Source organism: Rhodnius prolixus, unplaced genomic scaffold (assembly GCF_049639745.1).
Source record: "Rhodnius prolixus isolate KJV_2025 unplaced genomic scaffold, Rpr scaffold_3, whole genome shotgun sequence".
NCBI classification, from domain to species: Eukaryota; Metazoa; Arthropoda; class Insecta; order Hemiptera; family Reduviidae; genus Rhodnius; species Rhodnius prolixus.
Window position 1 is genome coordinate 25,875,451 of NW_027411603.1, and position 24,650 is coordinate 25,900,100.

Here is a 24,650-nt window from a genome sequence, read left to right on the forward strand (position 1 = left end):
GGAATCGTACTTAAATGGTTGAAAATAATCTTGAGACATTTTTCTGCTACTGCAATTTATGTAATCAAATTGCTTTCATTGAAGTGATCTAATTTTTTCTAATGCAGCAAAGGTGTAATCGACAATCCGAATCTACAAAGAAATTCTTGTTTTTGATGTTTTCTAAGTGTTTTAATTAAGGTAAATTTCGACTACATAAGATAAAGAGATACAAGTCTAATTACTGGCAACAACACACGTTCCATCTACTGTCCTACATTAAAGGTTAAACTAGAAAAGCACTAATAATTTGTAAAGCGTAGAAAATTTATAAGTGCAATTAACAGAATATCATAGTAAATTTAGGAGTTTTTTTTTTTATAAAATTTTAAGAATTGCTTAATTTTGACAATTATCCACGAAATAATGGCCTAACGGTGAGGATATAGGAATAGTGTGAAAAACGTTAGGCTGTGAATTGTTGTGCGACGGCAATTCGTCAATATCACTAGTAGTCCCCCTAAAATCGGAAAGAGAGATACAAGTAGAGAAGCAAGAAGACAGAAAGAGATAGGAGGAGAACCAGTGAAGGAGTTGGCTGGTGGAAAAGTGAAAGGAAGAATTGGTATACTGGAATAACAGAGAGAGAATAACAGAGAAAAAAAACAGAGTAGTAGAAACCAATTCCCCAGGGCAATTTACAAGGCCATTATCCAGCGTCTGGGTGGGCGCCGAAGGCGGCACGACAGTAGGAGGTGGTGGAAGCCGTTGGAGATACATCGGCGGCGGCATACACACACACACACACTCTCTAACAAACTGTGAAATCTTAAACTCAGATCTAGAATGGACAAATTACCTTTAAACGTGGGGATATCTAGTCTCGATAGATAGACTCTGTAATAGCTATCAAACTAAACTAAACGACCTTAAATCTCGCAATAGTTTCACCTTTACTTTAAAAAAAATAAATAAATAAACACCATCCACACATGAAAATCTTACATGCACAACCGCGTCCGATCACAACTTGTCACAACTTGTACCAGAATCGTTACAGATACTGTACTGATACAAGTAATTTATTTTAACTATATCAATTTCATTCTCGATAATGTCTTTTCTAAAATAACATTCATCCTTTTGGCTTTCAACAATGTCTAAAATTTTCCAATCCACTTTCTAAATAAGTTACTTTCAATTTTCTTAGTGTGAAAATGTTCTTTATTGTATTCATTCATCAAGATTTCCTAATGGAAGAAACTTCACCATTGTCTAGTGATACGTAGGTTATTATAGCCAAAATAACGTAAGCAGTTATATGAGATCTGCTACCTCTCCCGCTTTTTCTAGGTGGAAACTGGATTCTCTAGATTCTGAGGATTTCTCCTCTTCTCTGAACAGCCTTAGACCTGGCAAAGTATTATCACATTGCTAAATAGAAAAAACTCCGAAAATGTAAAACAGTAAAAGTAGTCTGCCAAAACTTAATTCACACGAGGTATACAAATCCATCTTTAATTCATGATTACGATTAAATTAAATAACCATTTTTAAAATCCATAATCCTTCTTAAAATCCAATCCATTTAATAGGGGGAACTTAAGGTATCTTGTTCTGTTGATAGATTGAACCATAAGGATTGTTTATTATAAAGAAATTGGAACCACTTATCATAGTTATATGGTAACCAAATGGATGTCAAACATCTCTAAACCAACCAGATGATTGAATTTCAACGAAGACGGATGAAAATTCGAAACTTGATTGAATAAAAGTGAACGAACCAGCTAAGATCTATCATTAAAAAGTTAACAAAAATTTTATCACGACTCTTTAAACTTTATCTAACTAAAGTATTTGTTTTTAATACGTTTTCATCAATTGACTTTTTATAAACTTCCTTGAAAATCTTCTTCCTAAGATCCTTCATAAAACACAACATAACCTTTCAGCAAAGATACACCTCATTTCGACAGAATTATATGAAGACTATCAATTTATTGAAAATTGTGTGACAGTACTCGATAGGGAAAAGAACCAGTACAAACGTAATTTTCTAGAAAAGTGCCACATAGTGAAACAAAACAACACAGTAAACTTTAGGACAGACACGTCGAACTTAGCCAATTGCTACAATTTTATCATTAAAAAATAAATAGATATCTAACTTCGGTATATAATTATTGCTGTTTTTTTTTAATTTGCTTCTAATCATTTGGTTCTTATGGTATTTAGTTCAAAAGGGTTTTTGGTTTTTCTGGCTTTTTGTATTAAAAGAAATTTCCCAATATCTATTTTATTTACTCTTTTGTCAAAATTGAACATTGTAATTAGTCTATTGTATCTGACCCATTGTCATTACCAAAATTCCCGTGTAAGTCCCGCTATATCTATTGTTCCTGTTCTCCACTTCTGGCTCTCAGTTTCTGTAACTCAACCAACCCGTATAGCCACGTAAGTTTCAATTATAAAGATTTATTGTATTTTATATATATATATATATATATATATATATATATATATATATATATATTACAGTTTGTTTACTGATTTTCTGTGTTACTGAATCTCTAAATTGTTTGTATTTGTATATTTGTAATATCCAGGCCCTGAAGAGGACAAAATATTTGTCAAAACGTTGGCAAAAAGACGAATTGTTTTTTATTTGACCGATTCCTCGCCAATCTTGAATCCTTAGTTTAATAATTTACGGTCACGAAACCTATATATTCATATTCTTTATTGAAAATATTGACTTTTATTGACTATAATTATTACAAAGTTATTTAAGAAAAAATTGATTACATACATATCGTTATTAATATAATTGTTATGTACTTCATAACAGTTTTCTGTAACTCAACCAACGCCCTGAAGAAGGCAATATATTTGTCGAAACGTTGGCAAAATGACGAGTTGTTGTTATTTGGACCGATTCCTCGCCAATTTGAATCCTTAAGTTATGTACTTCGTTATTTATCGCTCTTTTTTATAATTAATTTTCTCACTAACATAAACCAGCGTGTACAATGTATAATGGAGAAAGAACTATTGAAATTTAGAAATAGAACTACGCATTCATGCAAAGGAAGTAATAGAACGTAAGTAATTAAGAAGTTAGTAAACTTCAAAGTAGTTATTAAAACGGCTCAATGTTTCAGCAAACTTTCCTTGGGAATCAAATTCAAAATCTATAAAATTCAAAGAAAAAGCATCATGTGTACAGATTAAAAAAAAAACTGTAAGTTTACTTCTGAAAAGTGATTAAAAGGGGATTGTGCTGTTTCTCCTTACGATTATTGTTCTTATTGTTCAGCTGTAGATCTTGAGCATCTCATATCCAGAACTGATTTTTCTTCACTTGGGCTTGAATAGTTGGTTCTTTTAGATAGCTGCAGGATGGCTCTGGTTAGTATAAGTTAGGTTTTACTTCCCCTAGGCCGAATAATAACGCCATTTTGACTAAAACCTATCCTTTCTGAGAGCTCAATACAGTATAAATTTCCAAAAAAAAATTCTTATGTTTCTCATTATTTAGCCAAGCTTAATGAGCTATTGTGCTCCATTACTTTTCTAGAATTCCTAGAGCTATCATAAGACTACCTTAACTTTTCCTGTTTATTATTTTAGATTTCTTGAAATGATTCTTCAACGTTTCTTTTTTTTCTGGTTGTTCCTGAACAACCATCGAATCTACATAACCACAGTCGATTAGTCCGCAGGCCTCCAGGTAAGGCACTGGGCCCCGTGTAAGCTCATCTTCAGTAGCTAAAGGGTTAATGAGAGAGGGAATTGTGGGTATGATAATGTCCCGACTCCTCTAAGCGCTATTTTCTTCATAACAATTTTTTCTATTTTCATTTTATTTTAGAACAAAGAGGGCCATGAAAAATTACCTCAGGGGCCGCATGCGGCCCGCGGACTGACTGTTTGACACCCCTGTAGTAAAACAAGCAAAGGTTTACCTTTTTTACTGAACTTCTACTTCCAAATCTAGTCTAAATTTATAAGATTATGTGCTAACTTGGAAATAGAACTTCAAAGTACAAAATAAGGAGGTTACAGTTTAAATAACACGCGTTGCCAGTTGCGTTAAGAACAGTTAAGAGCTATAAAAACTTCCGAGTTCATCAAACTTTGGGACCGCAATAAGCGAAACTCTGCTAAAGGTCTAGCACTTCCTCTGTGCCATTCCTCAGATATCCACTCCAATCCACAGTCTAGACTAAAATTAGAGACAAACTTTCTGTTCAAAATATCTTTAAAAGTTATTTTTTATAATTTGTTGTGCACAGTGTGTTGTGATGTGTTTGCCAATGAATGTTCCGATACTGTTGTTATTTTACCTAAAAGTAACACCTTAAAGATGCATCGTGAAAGTCGAACAATTGCCATTTAGTGAGACGAACATCTTGTAGGTCAAATGAGAAAGCAGAGGGGTGCGTACAGTTGAGTATTAGATGTACTCTCAGACAAAGAAGGTTAAAACAGCAAACCTTACCATCTCCGCCAAGTTGTTCAGATGCTCCTGAAGTGACCGTCTCATTTGTCACATTGTCCCACTTGTCATGGCGGTACTTCAGAGTGGTTAATTCCCCCTGTTAAGTATCTACCTACTCTTACACAACTCAAGTCAGCGGGTTGGAAATGAAAGCAAACCCACAATAGTGTGTTTGTAACATTTTGCCTAAACATGAAACCACTGAGCAGCATGGCGACCTTTTCTCATCACAAAACTTGAAAATAATAATAATACTTCATTCGTTCATTTAACCTTATTGTTGAAATTTTTATTTTGGACATATGAAAACCAAAATTCTGATTTTGACAATTTTTAAGGGGCCTTCTCATGCCCTGTTCTAAAAAAAACTACTTTTTGTTTATTTCATCAAAAGCACAAGTTCTTAGTAACCTTCTCACTTATTATAATAAAATATTAGAATTAATACATAAATTACATAATGGGCAAGCATAGTATTTTCCTAGATGTGTTAGTTATTGCAATGTAGCGGAGAGGGGGGCACATTTGAACAGAATTTACATTTTCAGTTACAGAGTGCACAGAATCATATAATTGAACCTTTTTATTTTGTCTTTTACAACTTTCAAGTCTTCATATCAGATCTATATCAATAAACAGTTGGTACTTTACATACATATCTATATTTTTTTAATTTAAAAATGTTGTGCCAAATGTTAATATTTGTCCCACTGGTGGGGTACCTTTGAACACAATATAAAATAGAAAGAAATGATATTACTTTACTCTGAATCTACCTTTCTATCAGTTATTTCTCTCACTACCACATTACTTTCTCTTTTAAACCACTGAAATCTAGTTCAAAAATCAAGAATGACTCAGTTCAGGATATTGTTCCCAAAGTGATGTGTTTGGGAAGTTTGAACAAAATTTTCGGTTTGTTGCGCTTCTTAATGTAGGTTCGGACCACTTTCCCCTTCTCTGCGATTAAACAAAAAAAAAGTCACAAACTTGCAGGTCGGTAGGGCACATCTTAACTGTGATGTTGAAATGTGCCCCCTCTCCTTCCATAAAAGAAAATATAATATCCAACATTTTTTGCAAGCAAATAGACTTTTGTAAATACTAGATTTAAAAATACGAATTCCATTCGAAATGTTAATATAGACTAACAATACTTACACCTTGTCAACTACGTATCTTCACAATACACTTCCAAAGCTGCAAAATATAACATTCGTCAATTCTGACTTTACAAATAATGAAAACGAAGGAACACTGTTAATTATACAACAGGTCTACCACAAAATATGGAGAAAATTACCAATCATAAATGTTTTAAATATTTGGCGAGAAATTAAAACTGTTCAAAGGTGCCCCTGTTCAAATGTGCCCCCTCTCACCTACATATACAATTTATTAATGGTAATAAAAATAATACAAATTAAGAGCAGGTAAAAAGAGGTAAAAATTTTAATAAATAGTACATCACCAATTATACGTAAAAGTGAGCTCTTAATACTTATAAAAACTAAGGATTGAGTAATATTTACAAGTACAAAAACTAACCCCTCAATAAAAATTATAACTAAATAATTTTAGTTTTCTTAATTTAATTGATTTATATGTTCTATACAAACTAACTCAGTACGAAATTCTCCTGAGATCGATCTAGACGAAGGAGCCGAACTATTGAACTCAACGAAATCTTGCAACTTTCAGAGAATCCAATCCTTCCAATCTAAAGTCCTTCGTCATGTTGTCAATGTTCCTTGTTTCTCCAATTTAATGAGTTTGAACCCTGCATTCCGAAGTGTTTAAATGTAAAAATGTCGTGTTTGGAAATTGTAGGGGATTGAAAATTGAGCCCGGTTCTGCACTACAATTGTTGTTGAACGGTAGTAGTAGTAGTTTTAGATAAGAAATCCTCTAAAAGGTTACTTGTCTGTATAAATAAAAAAATCCTTCTAATATTGTTAAAATGTCATCAATTTCTCTAAAAAATTAACAGTAAGCAAAAGGAAGGAGTGAAAATATGAAAGAAATTTTCAGATGACAGCGTGACCTCGTCGCTAATAGCGCCTGACCGCTCTTACACAAAGAAATATTTAATTTTCAATAGTGTCCATTCAATGATTCGAATAATAATACGACTAAAAAAAAATGTTACGGATAAAATAGTTGATGACCATTGACTTGAAGAAAGAGCGGACATTAACAAAGTGGACAGTTCGATCAAAATTAGAGTAAAAACTAAAGTGAAAGATTTCTAGGGGGGAAGTTCCTGTTCTTAGACATCTAAAATAAAGTAAAATGCTCATTTCTGATGTAAACTACCTAAATACACTAAATAGACAAATAATTGCGAATAATGAATGATTCAAGGTTAGAATACACCCTAGGAAATGGGTCTTCAACCTTTCCTCCCATTTACGAGGGTCGTTTGAAAAGTCCGTGCAGTCAGAGAGATAGCACCACTGGCGCGTATCGAGGTTATGTTTAGTTAGTAGCATCTCTTGGAAGAACACACACCAAGTTTCAGCCAGATCGGTCTATTTCTTTGTGTTTGGCATTCGTTTGAATCGAGGAAGTCGAGTGATTTTCAAAAAATGGACGAAAAAGAATTTCGTGTGTTGATTAAACACTACTTTATGAAAGGCAAAACGCCTCAGGAGACTAAAGAGAAGCTTAATAAACATTATGGTGACTCTGCACCTTCGATTAGAACAGTTTATAAATGGTTTCATATAATAATCCTCATCGACTATCTGGAAAAGGGTAAAACTATTACAGGTGCATATTATTCATCGTTATTGGACCGTTTGAAAACCGAGCTGCAAGAAAAACGCCCACGATTGGCCCACAAAAAAGTCCTTTTCCATCACGACAACGCACCAGCTCACACCTCAGCAGTTGTGGTCGCAAAATTAATGGAAATAGGGTTCCAACTCGTTTCACATCCCCCCTATTCTCCAGACTTGGCTCCCTCGGACTACTATTTCTTCCCCAATATGAAGAAATGGCTGGCGGGAAAAAGATTTTATTCAAACGAGGAGGTGATTGCAGAAACGAATGGCTATTTTTCAGACTTGGACAAATCCTATTATTCGGAAGGGTTCAACAAACTAGAGCAGCGTTGGACGAAGTGTATAAGCCTAAAAGGAGACTATGTTGAAAAATAAAAAAGGTTTACCCCAAAAAATTAAGTAGTTTTTATTTTTGCACGGACTTTTCAAACGACCCTCGTAGGAACCCTTCGAGCTCATGGTTTTCTTGAAGGGACCTCATGTAGCGGATAAAATAGTTTATCAAAGCTTTTTTTTCTACTCAAATTCGCAAAATTATTCTTGTATCTTTATTTAATCTTAATGCCAAACATCTTAACAAGACGATTGTATAGATGATTTCCATTTTACGTGCGTTTTGACTGAGCAAATAGTGATCACTTGTGGAACACTTGTCAACGTTCGAGGGAATGCATTTCGAATAAAATAGACGGAAATGCAGAAACCTGCTCACATAAAGTTGCACTTATGGTAAACTGATATCTTTTAATTCGGATTTATGTTAGAAATTTGATATTTATAAACATATTGCTGTATTTATTGGTGTTTTTTTTTTTTTAAAGGAACCTCTGTGGGACCGAAAGGATCTTCTTTATCACAACCGATTTGTGTTGGATAAGAAGTGAGACAGGATTAATGAAGTTAACATTGAAATTCGTCCAATTTTTGATTAACAATGCCTTCAACTCTGGTTAGTATGTAATCAAATGTTGAAATAGACATTCGAAAATACAAATGAAACTTGCCAGGATGCTCCCGAAGTTGTTGGTACATGTGATAGAATTCACCATATTCATGTCCAGTCCTGTTTATAACATAAACACTTCAGCTCCTGCTTCTTAGCTGCTAGAAATACCAAATTTTCAACGAAGAATTTTCGTATAGAAATAATTCCTCCATCATGTCTCGTCGAAAGGAGAAGGGACTAAACTCGTCACTATGTGCATGCGAGACTCTTTGCTTGCTGCTCGTCGGTCTCTTTTGATTTAAAGCAACTATCATCGCCGCTTTTCTAGCCGCTCCACTATGTTTCCAGCCTAAGAAGCTTGGCTTAAGCGATGTTAACTGGTTAAAAAAATAATAATAATAAAAAGTAATGTACGTACTGTAAGGTTTGCTTATACTGTAAAAAGAAATACATTTCTGATAATTTCGTAAAAAATAAAAATAAATTGTTTTATTAAGGGACATTTCCAGACCACTGATTTTTCAAATTTGGAATTTCACTTAACATTTAAATCTAGATAATATTATTAGAGTTGCTGAAATAGTACAATGAAATGGCCAATAAGAGGAAAACCTTTGAATCACTCCTCTCATAATATGTTCTTAAATGGATTTGCCTGAAAAAATGTTCCAAATAAGTGTTATGGATCTATTTGTTTACAATTAGAATAAATTTAATAAAATTCATAAAAGATCGTTCTCAAGAAAAAAACTGAAAAATCTATTTCAGTAAAATGGCTGACTATTTTGACGCGGGCATCTTCAAAACCATTTAACCCTTCATCGGGCACAATATTTTTTTGTAACACCATGAGGTGGAACTAACCTGTGAGATTAATGACGCAATAGCTGTTAATTTCATAAAAAATGTTTTGGAAACGTATGAAAAAGTTCAGTTTAAGTTTTTCTTTAAAAAAAAAAAAACTCGTAAAGTGGAACAGAACATTAATGTGAATAGAAAAATCAGTCATCCCTAATTTTTGAGGTGCACATTTATGAATGAATGTGTGGGATGGTTTATTAGCATTATCCAAGAAATGTTTTTCGGCATTGATGCCCCCCGCCTATGTTCTGAAGAGCGAAAGAATGACCATGAACCATCTCCGAACGTTTCTGTCGACGTTGTCACCAACTATACCAGGCAAACGCCATAAAATATTATGACTCCCTCGTCTAACACTAGAAGTAAGTTTTTTATCCGACAATTTTGTTACTTTATCTGTGTATATACGCACTCAAAATCATACGCATCTTGATCTTCTAAAAATTTAAAAAAAAAAGCTTGTTTAGTGTCCGAATCCCCTTCTCTATCTTCTATTCAATATTATTCAACAAAAGACACTCGTTGCAAAAATAGTCAATAAGTAGAAAACTGTCTTTTAAATGATAATATGTACTTTGTAACAGTTTTTGATAAGAAAACTTGAAAAATTTCAATACCCTAAGAATAAGACCATCGGGCGCAACTAATCTGACAGATTACGTGGACGCTAAGTAATACCACATAACTCAGAGTAAAACACCGACAGGCCGTTCGGTTAGAAGAAGGTAAAAGAGGAAGCTACTGAGGGCCATAAGTCATTATAAGAAATACCTGAGTTGCTATCAACAAGAAAATGCCCTCTTCATCTCACAGATTGAATGCGCCCGATGGATGGTTAAATACCAAATTTTACCAATCTGCAAGTTGGGTTGATCCGAAGAGTTCCTGACAATTTAATTACAATCCTCTTCCTTATCAACTACTCAAGGAGAAAAGCAAGAGATAGATCATAAATTTCTAAATAAAGATAAAATAATAACATTTGTAGGGATCAATCACATTAACAGAGAGAACAGACTCGCACATAACCGACCAATTGGTTAAAACCACTTCTTGCACTCTCATTGCTTCAAAATAGAAAGTGTTTATGCTATAAAAACTCAAAAAACAAGCTACCAAAGTAAAAATAAAAGCAATCAACAACATCTAGTAAAAACATATTTCTTGTTTATTTCTTTAAAAGAAAAGAAAATGGAAAAGTCAAGAAGAAGAAAAGAAAATTCTTTAAAAAGAAATGTTCACTCAAACTCTCGGTGTAGGATCATTAGTTAAAAAAAAATTAAGATGTTTGAAATGAATAAAGTAAAAAGGAAAAAAAACTAGATTTGCACGGAACATCAGAGTTGATATAAATTAATGTAACATTTAACAGGCTTTTCAGGTTTGTTGGACACAATATCAATCTTAACTTGTTTGTGTACATAAAACAACGACTTATGTATCATTTTAACAGTATTATTAATTACTTTGAAGATTGTCTTCACCCGCCTTTAAACACCCCTTCTACTCTTATGAAAATGAAGAAGGACTAAAGGGCTGAGCCCGTGGGGGGTTTTTAGTTTTATCATAAAATCAACAAACGTCAAAGTATTCCATTAAGTATAAGATGCCGCAGGTCATCATGGCGCAGACCTTGGGACATGAGTTTACCCTAAACGTTTATGTTTTATTGTGTGCGGTCTTAGGTTGTGTGACATCAAGTGTGTTTTGAGAATGTAAATCAGCCCTTCCATAACAAGGGTATATAAATAGAAAGGGTTGAAAATATGTTAAACAAATTGGCCCTTTGGGATTGTGCAAACCTCTTCTTTTTTTCGACAAAACATTACTTTCGTTTTCTTTTCTTGTTCAGAAATTCTCCTTGTGACCTTGCACATGCACCCTTTTATGCTAAATGAAAATGAAAACGGTCGAACTAAATTTGCAAGGATAAATTATTGCTCTTAACTTTGTAGACTGACAATTGACAACACATTTGTTTACATATAATAGAACCATAACAAAAACCTTTTCATAGGGAAAGGTTTATTATTTATTCTACATTAAACGTTCTATTTAAAGAAAATTAGTTTGTAATCACTGTGTAATGTTTAAAATATAAACGTAGGAGCCTTTAAGAGAGATCTCAAAATACTAAAATATTCGATCAATTGTTTTTTATCAAAATTTGAATTGCCCTATAAGTGATTCTTAATAAAATCATAAAGGTTACAAGACTACAATTTACATCCAAATGTCACACAAGAAAGTCATTTTCTTTCACAAGTGCCCTAAATCAAATTTTATAGATCATAACTCCAAATTTGAAGAAAATTTGTTTTAGTAAAGTGGGGAACTCAAAACGGATATTACCGGTAAAACTCAAAATCAAAAGTTTGCACGATTTTCCCTTACTTTGTAGAGTAAGTAAAAGTAAAAAGATTAAATTACATTTGAGTTTAGTAAAAAAGACAAGAATACTACTAAAATTGACATACAAATTTTTCAAATCAAGTATCAATATTTGTAAGATCATCAAAGTTTTAAAACTTAATGTTTCACATTACAATATTTAACTTAGTGTGAGTATTTATAATTTGATGAGCATTTATATGAGAGATACACTTTATTTGCATAATTATACAAAAGGAAACGGGGATACTCAACCACATTTAATTGCTGAATCACAACTTATTCATCAATGATCAAAGACAATTGTTGAAGAATATTAATAGTGATGCTAAAATGAAAATCAATTAAATTTCAAATTCAGTAGCCCAGAGGTACACAACACTATGTCACATTTTAATTTTTTTACAGGAGAGCAAATGAAAGAGTTCTTTCTTACTTATAAGCCCACTGGAGTTATTTTGCTTAAATCTTTGGTCGATAATAAGTAACATAGATAGCACCATAAGTGATGTTTGGGTAATAAAAAAAGCAATTTTGTATTAGAAACATTAAAAAAATAAATTTTGAAAAATGGACTTAGTGTTGTGTACCTCCGGGGTACTGAATTATATAATTATGTACAAATGTTTTCTACGATTCTTTCAATGGAATATACTGATCTATGCAGACCATGTCGATAAACTTGACTAGTCCCTCTAGTTCTATCATGGGACACTAACTAAAAACGTGCTCACACAAAACTGTTCTGAAAAGTTCATGGTATTTTATTTTATTGTTTATTATTTTTTTTTTCTCACTCCTAAGCAGGAGTGATTAATTCTACAACTGACTAAAGGGTCAATGTACGCTATAAAATAGAGAATTGTTGCAGTTTAAGGGTTCTGATTCCATTTTCATTAATTTACAAATGAGAGGGCTCATCTCTTCCTACCTTTTTTTCCTTTTTTCCAGACGGCTGTCTAGGAGTAAGCTTTATTCATTACTCCAAGCAGCTAACACGCCGGACAGTCTGCCAGTAAAGAGCTCATATCTATAACCAATTTTTAATTTCAACTAATTTATTGATAATGTACAGTTTTTTTCCATCATATAATGCGAATCAATCGTTAGCCTCATCACCTCTAGGAATGTCTGATAGCATGAAAATAAAAGAAATAAAATACAACATAGATTATGTAACAAATATGAATCAAAATATAGCCTACAAAAGTGACGTACATATTTTATTTAACTTATTAGTCATCTTGACCTAGCCATGGCCTTATACAAGTAACTTATCGTTATAATCGATAAGGAAAAAATTTAGGCGTAAATATTGATAAATTTGGTATCAATGTTGATATTATTTTTATTTGTGATGATAAGCTTGTGTTATGGTTTTTTTGTTTTTGTTATTAATCCTTTATTGCCACAATAGAAATTACGCTAATTTTCAACTAATATTATTTGGTAGCGACCGGACCAATGTAGTGCAAGCACTAGGTTTATGATACTGGTAAACGTATATTGATACCAACTAAAAATAATCAGAATTCTTGGACTGCGACAACTCTTTAAGTCTCTCTTAGCAAGGAGTTGACATAATTGACAAATATTTTACACAATATGAATACAAATTAAACTTCGAAGAATTATAAAATAAGAAAATAGCAAATTAAGGAAATTGCGATTCTTGCCTGTAATAAATAAATAAATGAAAATTAATAAAATAAAAACCTAAACAAAGAAGAATACAGAAATAAAAGAAAAAATAAGAAGAAGAAAGGAATACATAGATCATAGTTAACTTAATCATTACTTAAGTTTACATTAAAACAGATCAGTACAGTAATAAACCCTATATAAATGTTTATAAGTCTAAAAATCTTAGTCTTTTTAAACTATTGCCAATGTAATAATAAATATCATTGGGTTTATCAATACTTTCAATTCGTAATATCTTCACCATATCTCTTCATCATTACAATTATGAACTATGTATTTCCCTAAATATTTGGATTAGCTTCTTTGTGAAGAGGACATTTTAATGTTAAATGATACATATTATTTGGGACTTTCAAGTCACAAAGAGAACATAGATTTTCTTCTCAAAGAATAAGAAACTCTCTCCTTTAAAATTATTTTTAAATGTCCAAGTGGCACCAACCTAACTGGCTGAATATTCTTAATTTTCAAATACTAACATGAAATGACAGGTAATATTGTCCCAAATTTAGATTACATATATTCCTGAAAAAGGGCTTATATCTGGACTGCAGTTCAATATCAAGGCAGAAATTATTATTTTTGACCTTCTCCACTATATTTCGAATTATTGTTTTATGAAATTAAATACAGTCTATATTGCTTTTATCAGATATTCCTACCGCTAAAAATTTTCTGCTCAACTGGGAGAACCAATTATAAGCAAATGTATTGGAATGACTATGGTAGACTAGCATAATTAATCTTTGCAAGCAAACTTTGGGAAGTCGCGCATCAGCCATGTTCTGAACCCTAAAGTACCACTTCAACATGTGTTCTAACACTTTACATTCAATAAATTTCAGTAATTCTAGCCTCACAAAATGGTTACGAGAAGTACAATGACTTAAAAAAATCAACTGACCTAAATATAAAATCTGCGCAAAAGCTTAAAATCTGTGTCATTGTTTTACAATGGAAGGAGTAAAAAGTGTAGGTCTGTTGGAAATTTACGATTAAATTATGGTTAGAAAAAACTCTTGCTTAATTCAAAAGTTTTATGGACATGGAGTTTCTAACTTTATCTTCATTAAGTTTTAAATAATTTCAATGTGAGGGGAAAAATATCACAATTAAAGACGAGTTTTTGGTAGAAAAGATCAAAATGAATTAAAACTTTTCCCTCAATAAAATAAATTAAAACATGCATGAGAGAGTAGTGCATTGTACTTTCGCTAGGCTAAGAATAGCCAAAATTTCCATGGAATTTAAGAATTCGGAATGGAGAGAATTGTAGATTTGCGTAAAGTAGAAGAAATACCATGAGGACTGAAACCATTGTTCCTTAGTAAGAATCAAATTCTAACGAAAGTCTAATCAACAATTTTAAAAATTAAATGACCATTATTCATATTGGTCATTTTCAGTAAGTGGTACGCCCGATTCAGGAATTTTGATCTGTAAGTTATGGTCAAATCCCCTAGAGATATAATGCTATTTTCAGCTATTTTTTTGGGGAGGAGATATTTGTTTCACACACAATGAGAGAGAGATATTATAATAAAAACAATTTTTTTCTGACTCAGGAAATCTCAAAACAGAAATTCCCGGAGGAAACTAGAAACATTAAATTTTACATCATCCCAAGACCTTCCTCTAATAGTAAAAGAAAGTAATTATTTGTTTAATAAGTTAAAAATTAAAAATTAAATTAATTGTTTTATGACTGGAATATATTAAAACTTTTTTATTTAAATTAGTTTATTGCAATTAAGAAAGACAACTTAAGAGACAAGGTTACAGTGCAAATGGATAAAGGCTCTAATTAAGTATATTTGTTGTGTAAATAAAAAAGCTTTTATCAATTATTTCCTACTAAAGATAATCAATATATTGTTTTATATAGTTATATTCATATTTGAGATAAGGGAAGCTGTAGCGGTCATCTTCTTATCTTTAGTTTCGAAGATTTTTTTTTTGTAACTGATAAAGCGCGCGCTTGTTAGTTTGGAAATTTTTCAATCTAGCGTCAGATGTAGTGCAGCTACTCAAAAGAGTGAAACACAAAATGTTACCGACACTCGACGATAATATCATCAACACAATTGGTAAATTATGTCAATAATCTGCAATATTTTTATAGATTCCGTAATTTTTAAACTGTAGTACATGTACTTATTCATATGATGCGAAATCAGTATTTTTTTTTTTTTGTAATTGAAGTAAAAGTATATTTCATTTATGTGCCGGTTTAACAATATTTTAGCAACTATCTTTTACAATTTTCATAGTTCTAACAGATATTTTCTTCAAAATGTGCTAGGTTTGCAGTGCTAAAAAAAATATCGTTTATTTTTATCCATTGTAGTTTGCATGATTTTTCGATTAGTGTAGAATTTTATCAATTATCAGGGGTTGATTATCAGTGGAAGTCAAATCCTCTTCAAGAAGTGAATCAGCATCTGATAATGGATCAAAACCCGAAACCCGTCAGGATTTAAAAAAAAAAAAAACATGCAGCTATGGATGGACAAATCAACGATTTTTTTTCTTCCGACTCAATTTCGCTTTAAACATCCCCAGTTTGGTGAATAGCACATTATATAAAATAACATATTAATTAAATAAAACCTACTCCAAACCCAACTGAGAACTTTAAAATTAATAAGTTTTAGGATCGTACATTATATACAGAAATAAGTTTTAGGTGCAGGCGTTTGGAACCAGTTGTCATAATATCGGTTTGTAAACATTACCCAAGTGTGTGTATAAATAATTTATTAAAATTAATTATCTTCTTTCTAAAAATTATTTCACAATTAATAAAAATTTCTGGAGTAAATGCTAAGATGACTTTCTGGGCTCTGCAATTTATTAATGGACATTTTCTTGGGGCACAGAATTTGTGGAAAAGAAAATCACTAAATTTCATCGGTAAAGTGGTATTTCCGTTTCTATTAATAATTAATAAGTTAATTTCAATTAATATGATCTAGGTCCCGAGGAAATGTCACATTAGAGGAAAGTTCAACACCTCTCCCCAAGAAACATGTTCATGTGAAAATTTGTCAAATAAAAGTTATGGTTTTACAAATAAACATGTTAACACTAAGGTTAAAATGATTATATTAAGCCGTTTTGGAGAAAACACGAAAGATTACACTTTAAACTGGCAATTTGTGTCCCCTGGTGATCAAAGCATCTATAAATGCAATGATTTATGTTATTAAGTAATGTTGACGACACTCCTATTAATTGGTAATCACCAATTTTTCGGACTAAGGAGACCTCAAAAGGGATATTTTCGAATGATTTCAATACTTACAGAGAAAGAGAAAGTAAGGATTACGAAATTTCATATTCATTTAATGTAATTAAGATAGGGAATAAAAATTAGGTTCCAATTCTTATTAGCTAAAGAACGTTATAAATCGGATGTCTTAAATAACCCTAAATGCAAGATTTAATACCCATAAGTTTTTATATCTTTAGTTCAATTGTCCCATTTACAAAAACATAAAATTCTTTGGTAACTCCAGATTATTTTCCTCATAATCAATAAAAAATAATTAGTCAGATCTGTTACAACCAAACATTTCCTCCAAAATAAGTAAGGATGATTCATTAGTGAAATAATTTTTGATTTATTCAGGGAATCCTTCCAAGAAAAATTAACTTCTAGTTTCTCTGAAAGCATCAACAAATCTCATTCTCTAAGTACTCCAAAGAAACTAAACAATTATTTTTCGAAGGGCAGTTTGCCGAGTAGTGTTTGAATTCACAATTGTTGCCAACAATTCCAACTTCTTGAAGTGCACTTAATAAAATTTCCTCAAAAAGTATGTTGAATAATACGTTATAGACTTGAATGAATGCAATACATGCTTTAAATCAAATCTTGGAACCATTTTCGAAAAAATGAAAGATCCATTCAGTAAAAGAGTTCGATTGCTAAGTTTAGGCCTCCTGGAGAAACCAAATCAAAATATATTCTGTTTCAGCAAACTGCGACTTTAGGTTTTTGAGATACGTTTAAGTTCGGTTTTCGTACTCTGACCAATTTGTAAAAAAATTTTTCGAATTAAAATGGAATTCAAAACAGATATTGTCATTGAAAACCCATTGTCATTGTCATGATCGCAAGTTGTAAAAAGGAAACAAAAATGGAAAGTGATTTCACTGGCGTTTTAGGGATGGTTGATGTAGGGCTATTTAAAACACTTAATTGTTTGTATTTTGTTTGCCACAACTAATCTCCAGCCATTTTTCCATAGAATTCAAAAATAAAAACAAGGCAGTGTGATAAAAAATACGATTTTTTTTTTTTTTAAAGAAATTTATACAATACGCGTAATAGGAAAATAATTGCTACAATCATTTCAGAAAATGACAAAATAAAAGCTGTGACTGTATTCCCAGACATGCAAGTTAATCCTGTTTCAAACAGTACTAGTTTCACTCCGACATCATTCAAACCATCATCTGTGGTCACAGTAACACTGTTTATCATAATCGGATTGTTGGCATTCGCTTTTTCAATCTTACATAAAAACAAAAAGTAAGTGTTGCTGAGTTTAAAAAATAATTTAATTTTGGTTGTTACAATTTACTTCTTTGTCTATATTAATAATCATATTTTTAAAATTAATATAAGACTACTTTACATTATGACTTTTATTAATATCATTATTTAAAATATCACCCAAAAAGAAAGGAAGAGCGTAGTAAAAATTAATCAAACAAATTGGGGCAATCAAATTAATATATATTTTGTTTGGTGATACAAAAGTTTTACGATTTTGATAACATAATATTTATATTTATTTTTGGTTTCAGAAATAATAAAATGATGCAATGTGAGCTCGACGTGAAATCATTTTATGTAAACTACGGTTCTACAAATATTCTACTCCCACACTTTATGACGCATCTAAGTGATATTAAAGAATACTCTATTAATGATTTAAAATTAAAGAAATGTAAAAAGGCAGGAAAAAAGCATCAAAGATTATGTTTACCAAATGATCTTGGGACAATTTATGGTTTTAGAGCAAAACAGATTACAATGGTCTCTGATTTATGGAAGGCTAATTCAAAAAAATCGAATAATTATTTTTTAATTAATATAATTCCTGAAGAGGATGAACTACTAGAAAGAAATTCATAAAAAGAAACTTTTATCAAACTTTGTCTAAATATATCGAACTCTAGTCATAAGTAAAAAAAAAATTTAGGGATTCTGAGAAGTCCAAATAATTTGTTCCCTAAATCTTTGAAAATGTAAATAAGATTTTTATATTACGCGTTTCTTTATTTTAAAAAATGTTCTAAAATTATAAAATATATCAATATTTATTTAAATTATTTTAATATTTTTTGTAAATAGTTAAATTTTAGAAAAGTAATTTGCCCTAACGAAGTAAATTCCTCAATACAGAACTTCGAAACATAAGGTAAATCGGTTACCAAATGTACTGACCTAAAAGTAGCAAAATTATAAGAATATAAGAATTGTGGAATCGAATCACAAAAGGTCTAGTGAAGTTTTGCAATTTTCTCGAAATAATTTCAATAAATATGAAAAATGAACAATGTATATATCGAACATAAAACATCCTCAAATTGATGGCACTGTGTGACTTAAAAAAGGACATAGTCAACAATAATATCAACAACATGTTGAAAGCGTTAAATTATAAATTAAAAAAATAAAATAAAATAAATCGATGAATTACTGAACATATCCCACATCTTTTTATTTTCCTCCATTCCTTCCCGTCAATGCATTTTCCAAAACTTTTCCTAGTGGTTTATAAAGGATCTGAGTCATTCCATGTCAAATCAACACAAAAAAAGACCATTTTTGACCTCACCATCTCGGATTTTCTTAAAATTTGGCACATGTGTACTATTGGTATAGACTTGGAAAAATATGACATTTTACTGTGATATGTCAACTGGTTTATGAGTTACAGGGCTGTAAAGTTGCCAAAAATGGGCTGAAAAACAGGGAACCCCGTGTTTTTGAATTACTGTGGAAGCTTTCCTAATTGAGCCACAGACTTGGGATTGGTGTCATTTTATAGCATATATAATGCCCTTTCCTGTGATATGCGACACCATGTGGGTTAGGATAAATAAAGTTTGTTAAATTTAAATTTAAAATTTAAATTTTTTAAAAAGTACATATTTTAAAATTTTAAAATTAATTCCATGAATAGCCAGTAGTGTTATGAATCACTGGGCAAAATATTAATTTGGGACGACAATGGCTTCATTGTTAAAAAAATTTAAGACTAAAGCTCCTTTTCGTGGAAAATATATTTTAATAAAATTAAAGTAATAAATAAATTGAAAATAGTAATAATGAATCAATGAATCATAATTAATAATTATTAAGATTTAAAATATTGATTTTGAAATCATTTTTGGAATTAATAATTATGATTACAGTAATTATTCATATTAATTATAATATATTATTTTAATGAAATTATGCAGTTAATCAAATTATACAAAAATAATTCAATTCAATATCTTTGTTCAAGAACAGTCTTCTTTGGCTGAGATAACAGCCTCTTTAAGTTGGTTTAAGTCGGCGTAGGGGGTTAGGTAAAGAGACTGGCAGCTCGTGCCAGTTTGCAACGACTCTATGAAAATCAAATTTAAACTTCACTACAACTTTTTGAGTGGGCAGTAGAAAACATCACCAACATAGACTTTGCATATTCAACCCAGGAAGACTATGTTGAATCTGAGTGTTTTTTAAAAAATCGGTTTGCTCAAGCATTGGCTATTAAAGGAACACAGCAATACCATGCTTTCATTCCCTGAAGTAAATCCAAAATATTGGTTAAAAACTTTTCTATGAACTCAGAAGCTTGCGAAATGGAAGTTTCAAAATTCCCTGATAAACTAAAATTAGCCGACATATCAGGTTATATCAGTGTAGTCTATAAAGAAACTGGTTGTTTGGATATGTTTTAGAGAAAAATGAAGAACTTGATGAAGTAAAAGTACCTTTTCTTCATCCAGCTGGACCCTCTAAATCATCTCGCATCTAAGAAATACCGATATTCTTTGGGTCTCAGTAGTGGATGTTTTGATAAAAATTGATCCTGTGACTCTGACTGGAAGAACTTACATATGTCCTACTAGAAAGTGATGCATGTCAAACAAATGAAGCCTTTTCAAGCTTAAAATAATAAAGAGATCCTATTACTTAACAGCATGTTTTACTTTGGACTTATTAGTGGAATTATTATTAGCATTATTGTATTAACATGAATTCAGAGTTGAATTAATCGGATTGGAGCTTTAGTCTTAAATTTTTTTAACAATGAAGCCATTGTCGTCCCAAATTAATATTTTGCCCAGTGATTCATAACACTACTAGCTATTCATGGAATTAATTTTAAAATTTTAAAATATGTACTTTTTAAAAAATTTAACAAACTTTATTTATCCTAACCCATATGGTGTCGCATATCACAGGAAAGGGCATTATATATGCTATAAAATGACACCAATCCCAAGTCTGTGGCTCTATTAGGAAAGCTTCCACAGTAATTCAAAAACACGGGGTTCCCTGTTTTTCAGCCCATTTTTGGCAACTTTACAGCCCTGTAACTCATAAACCAGTTGACACAGTAAAATTTCATATTTTTCCAAGTCTATACCAATAGTAGACATGTGCCAAATTTCAAGAAAATCCGAGATGGTGAGGTTCAGACCCCGTGTTGATTTGACATGGAATGTCAAATCCATCTGTTCAATCTTTAAACTTCCTCCAATGAATAAAAGTGGAATCCTACTAAATAAATCTTTTCGGTCTTGAATGATAAGCTGTCTTTAAGTAAGTTGCTTCTGTATTCTTGTGTTTTATTTATTAAAGTTCTTAAGAATAATTTTATTCAGTTTTTTTATCAACATTCAATATTAATACTCAGTGGATTATTCTGCTAGAATACCAGGAAAGCCTTCGTCGTATTCCTTTGATATCTTTTAATAATTCTGTTATTAATTTGGAATGCAATTATTATGCATTCTATTGCACCTCATCCAAATCATTTCAAGACGTTTACAATTTGATAATTTCACTCTCACATTCAATTACCAATCACAGAACAGAACCCTAAACTCAACTACCTTAAAACTATTTCTTTGAACATTTTTTACCGAAGTTACATATTATCTATTGTGTGTACGTCCACTACCTAATATTATTTATAAATCACTTTTTTTTAGATTATGTGGGCAGATATTTCCGGGAAGAATTCTGTAACAAAAAGCTGACACAAATGCAATAAGTACTACTTACTATTAAAAATATTTAAAGTAATATTAAAAAAAACAAAACACGTTTATATTTAGATATATTTTTATTTTGTTTTTGTTCAAAATATAATACCAACCCTGTGGTTTCATTTCAACACTTTTTAGAAACAAATACATCATTTTTCTATCAGAGCGAATTACTTATTATCACAAGTTTTTCAATGAATAAGCATTTACAATATAAAAAATATATATATAAGTAATTTTATAGCAGAAACATAATGGAACATGGTATCTCATATATATTTTACAGATTTTCCATCTTACATTTAGCGATTTATAAGGTAATAACCGCATAGAAGCAAAATAAAGTCCAAGCAATTTTATCAAAAGTAAAATTTGCTTAAATTATACATAATCAACTAAAATAAAAAAACTTAAAGAATGGAATGTTTATAAAAACTACTACAGCTACTAACTATTTTAATGGGCTAACATATGTTAACTAATCCTGTTGTTAATGAGTACATATTAATATAAAATTAGTAAAATACCCTATTGAAACGTTTCATTTAATGAACATAATGAATGCAATATTTTCTTTTCTAAAAAAGTACAAAACACACTTTAAATAAAGCTTACATTAATGTGTATTTTCTAATTTAGCACACATTTATATTTTAACCAAATTAAATGCTCTTCTATGCGTCTAAATAAATTTTTTATATATAAAACATGCTAAAATTTTATAGTTTTATTCTTAAAAATTAAAAGATAAAATGTCAGAAATAATATTTTGTCATTAAGAGAAGACAAGTTTACAAATAAGTTCCTAAAATTAAAAGATAATTTTAATAATTCTAAGATCATTAAATTTTGTTAAAAAATAGTATTCTGATACTGCTGATAATTTACATGTAAATTCAACTTTTCACCTATAAAATCAAGTTTTATAATATAGATAGGGTAAATTACAAATTTTTCTGTTTGTATTGCTTGTAAATATATAAAATTAACATTTACCCAACAACATGGCCAATAATGCCATTCGAACATACATACCACATTCTGCTTGTCTAAAATATGCAGCTCTTGGGTCAGAATCTAACTCAGGTGATATTTCAAAAACTCTTGGTAAAGGATGCATAACTACCATTTTTCGTTTTGCTTTAGTCATCAACTGCGGGGTAAGTATTAAAAGACCGCAAGCCTACGGAAATAAGAAAATAAAATAAAGTAACAGTGTTTGACAAGCTATATCATAAATGTATCATTTGTTTAAACCATAGCTCAATGTGAAAATATACAGGAGAAAGAGAAAGTAAAAAATATGTTCTCTGACTGTCGCAGAAAAACCGCAGTTTTATTTAAATATAAGGATAAGAAAACGATTTTAATGCGATTCAATCTGTGGAAAAATCACGTCCTTTTTTTTTCTCATAGAAATTAAAAATGATTTAATGAAATTCTGCTGTAAATAAAAGTCTTAAGCTTCAGTCAATTCAGAACTTGAATTTCCATTGTAAATATTTTAATGAAGTCTCAGTAAATGAGAACTGGTAATCATTCTTTGTGAGAGTACGGGTGGGTTTTGTAAGTACAAACTTATCTAATTCTTACTCTAGGAAGATTAGAGGCTCATTATGAGGGATAAGAAAAAAGTAAAATAGGAAGGTAAAAGGTAAAGTAATGAAATCCATATTTGTTTCAGGAATTAGTTTATCCTATCCCATTTTGTTGTTCAAATTTTTTTTTTTTTTAATCAATGTTGTTACAGTAGATAATACTCTTCATCAATTCGTCTTTGATCATTTATTTTTTTTCATTTTTAGTAATGAAATTTATGGCCAACTTTAAAAGGGAAGTCAACGTTTCTTGTGGTTGAATGAAAAAACTTATTTCAGAAGAAAACTCAGTTAAAAGTTAGACCATATAAAATCAGGTTTAGTTCATTCGCATAAAGAATATCAACAGAAGCGGGAGAATTTTCGTCTTGAATGAAACAGACTGATAAAATCAATATAATTTCATTGGCCAATAATAGAAAAAGTAAATACCAAAATCAATTAATTGATTAATACAAAAAATAAGGAATGTATAGGTAACGAGGTTTTTTTACTCTTATCAGTAGAATTCGTATCATAGTCCAACGGAAATTCCCATGTGGTGGAATTACTGCTATCTATTTTATGGGATTCCTATTTAGATAACCAATATTATTAATTATACTAACTGATTTTTTTATAATTATTGCCGCTATACAACACAGAAGAATGTAAAACGGAATTATTGTAAGAATTTCAAGTATATTCTGGCAAAATACAGTTTTAAATTTTGATTATTATTTAAAGAATAATTATTTATTTAAAACATAACTTGTTTTGCGTAAAGAATCCAAGTTTCAACAGTGATAAGCTGGCCTTCGTCAGTAACCAAATGAATTTTTTGGAGCACAATATGGCATGGACTATTACGCTAAGCGGAATTAAAATTTTTTACTATTACTTGTAATGGATTGAAATTTTGCCTGGCCTTCTATCAGCATCCAAAGAAGCGTAAATGATAGGTTTGCCAAATAGAATCAAAATTTGGTCAAATAGGACCAAAAAAAATTTTTTTTTTTTTTGTTCTTTGAGAAAATTGTAATACATACTATAAAATTATACTATATTAATCAGCTATTAGTCAATTCTCTGTCTACATATTTGTCTTTATATGACAATTTTAAAAAAGTATTTTCCCAATTTAATTAACAGACATTAGGGTATCTAAGTGATTCCATTTGGCAAACCTATCATTTACGCATCATTGGATGCTAATATAGAAGGCAGGCTAAATTTCAATCCATTACGAGTAATACAAACTATCAAACTATCAACTATCAAAAAACCGCCCGTTATTAAATTTAATAAGCTCCTGGCACAAGGCAGGAAACCTCAATCCTACCCAAGATCGTAATGACACATAAAGTAAGTAATCAAATGTAACTGTACTGTTGTTTTTTATGTAGTATCATAGGTGTACTTCAGGACTTATGAAAGATCTGCTCATCAAGAACTTTAAGTGTCCAGAATGGGCTATCATGAAACATTTGACCCCATTGCGATAGAGTTCTCCATCAGTCGATCAGTCGCCATTAAAATTGAAATGAGATTCTTCTAATTGAGCCTTCGAAGTTACATAAAATAATGAAATTCCCAGTTTTTAAGACCGCTAGAAAGGA

The 24,650-nt window shown here is 30.8% G+C and overlaps 2 protein-coding genes across 3 annotated transcripts in view; one reads left to right on the plus strand and one right to left on the minus strand.

The window, feature by feature from the left end:
* The first annotated feature begins 15,124 nt into the window (after positions 1-15,124).
* Positions 15,125-18,465, plus strand: LOC141453025 (uncharacterized). Of its 2 annotated transcripts, none has more exons than XM_074125724.1 (3): positions 15,125-15,258; positions 17,534-17,708; positions 17,987-18,465. In XM_074125724.1, exons 1-3 carry the CDS (start codon positions 15,219-15,221, stop codon positions 18,315-18,317), a joined length of 546 nt encoding a protein of 181 aa, XP_073981825.1. In that variant the 5' UTR covers positions 15,125-15,218; the 3' UTR covers positions 18,318-18,465. The 2 variants fall into 2 exon arrangements, with proteins under 2 accessions (XP_073981825.1, XP_073981824.1); XM_074125723.1 differs by lacking the exon at positions 15,125-15,258 and adding an exon at positions 15,544-15,737.
* A 3,822-nt stretch (positions 18,466-22,287) lies between these two features.
* Positions 22,288-24,650, minus strand: part of r (carbamoyl-phosphate synthetase 2, aspartate transcarbamylase, and dihydroorotase rudimentary) — a 29,332-nt gene continuing 26,969 nt past the window's right edge. Inside the window, exon 34 of the mRNA XM_074125715.1 lies at positions 22,288-22,637. Coding sequence (XP_073981816.1) covers positions 22,440-22,637 — 198 coding nt within the window. The 3' untranslated portion in view covers positions 22,288-22,439. The remainder of the gene's footprint in view (positions 22,638-24,650) is intronic.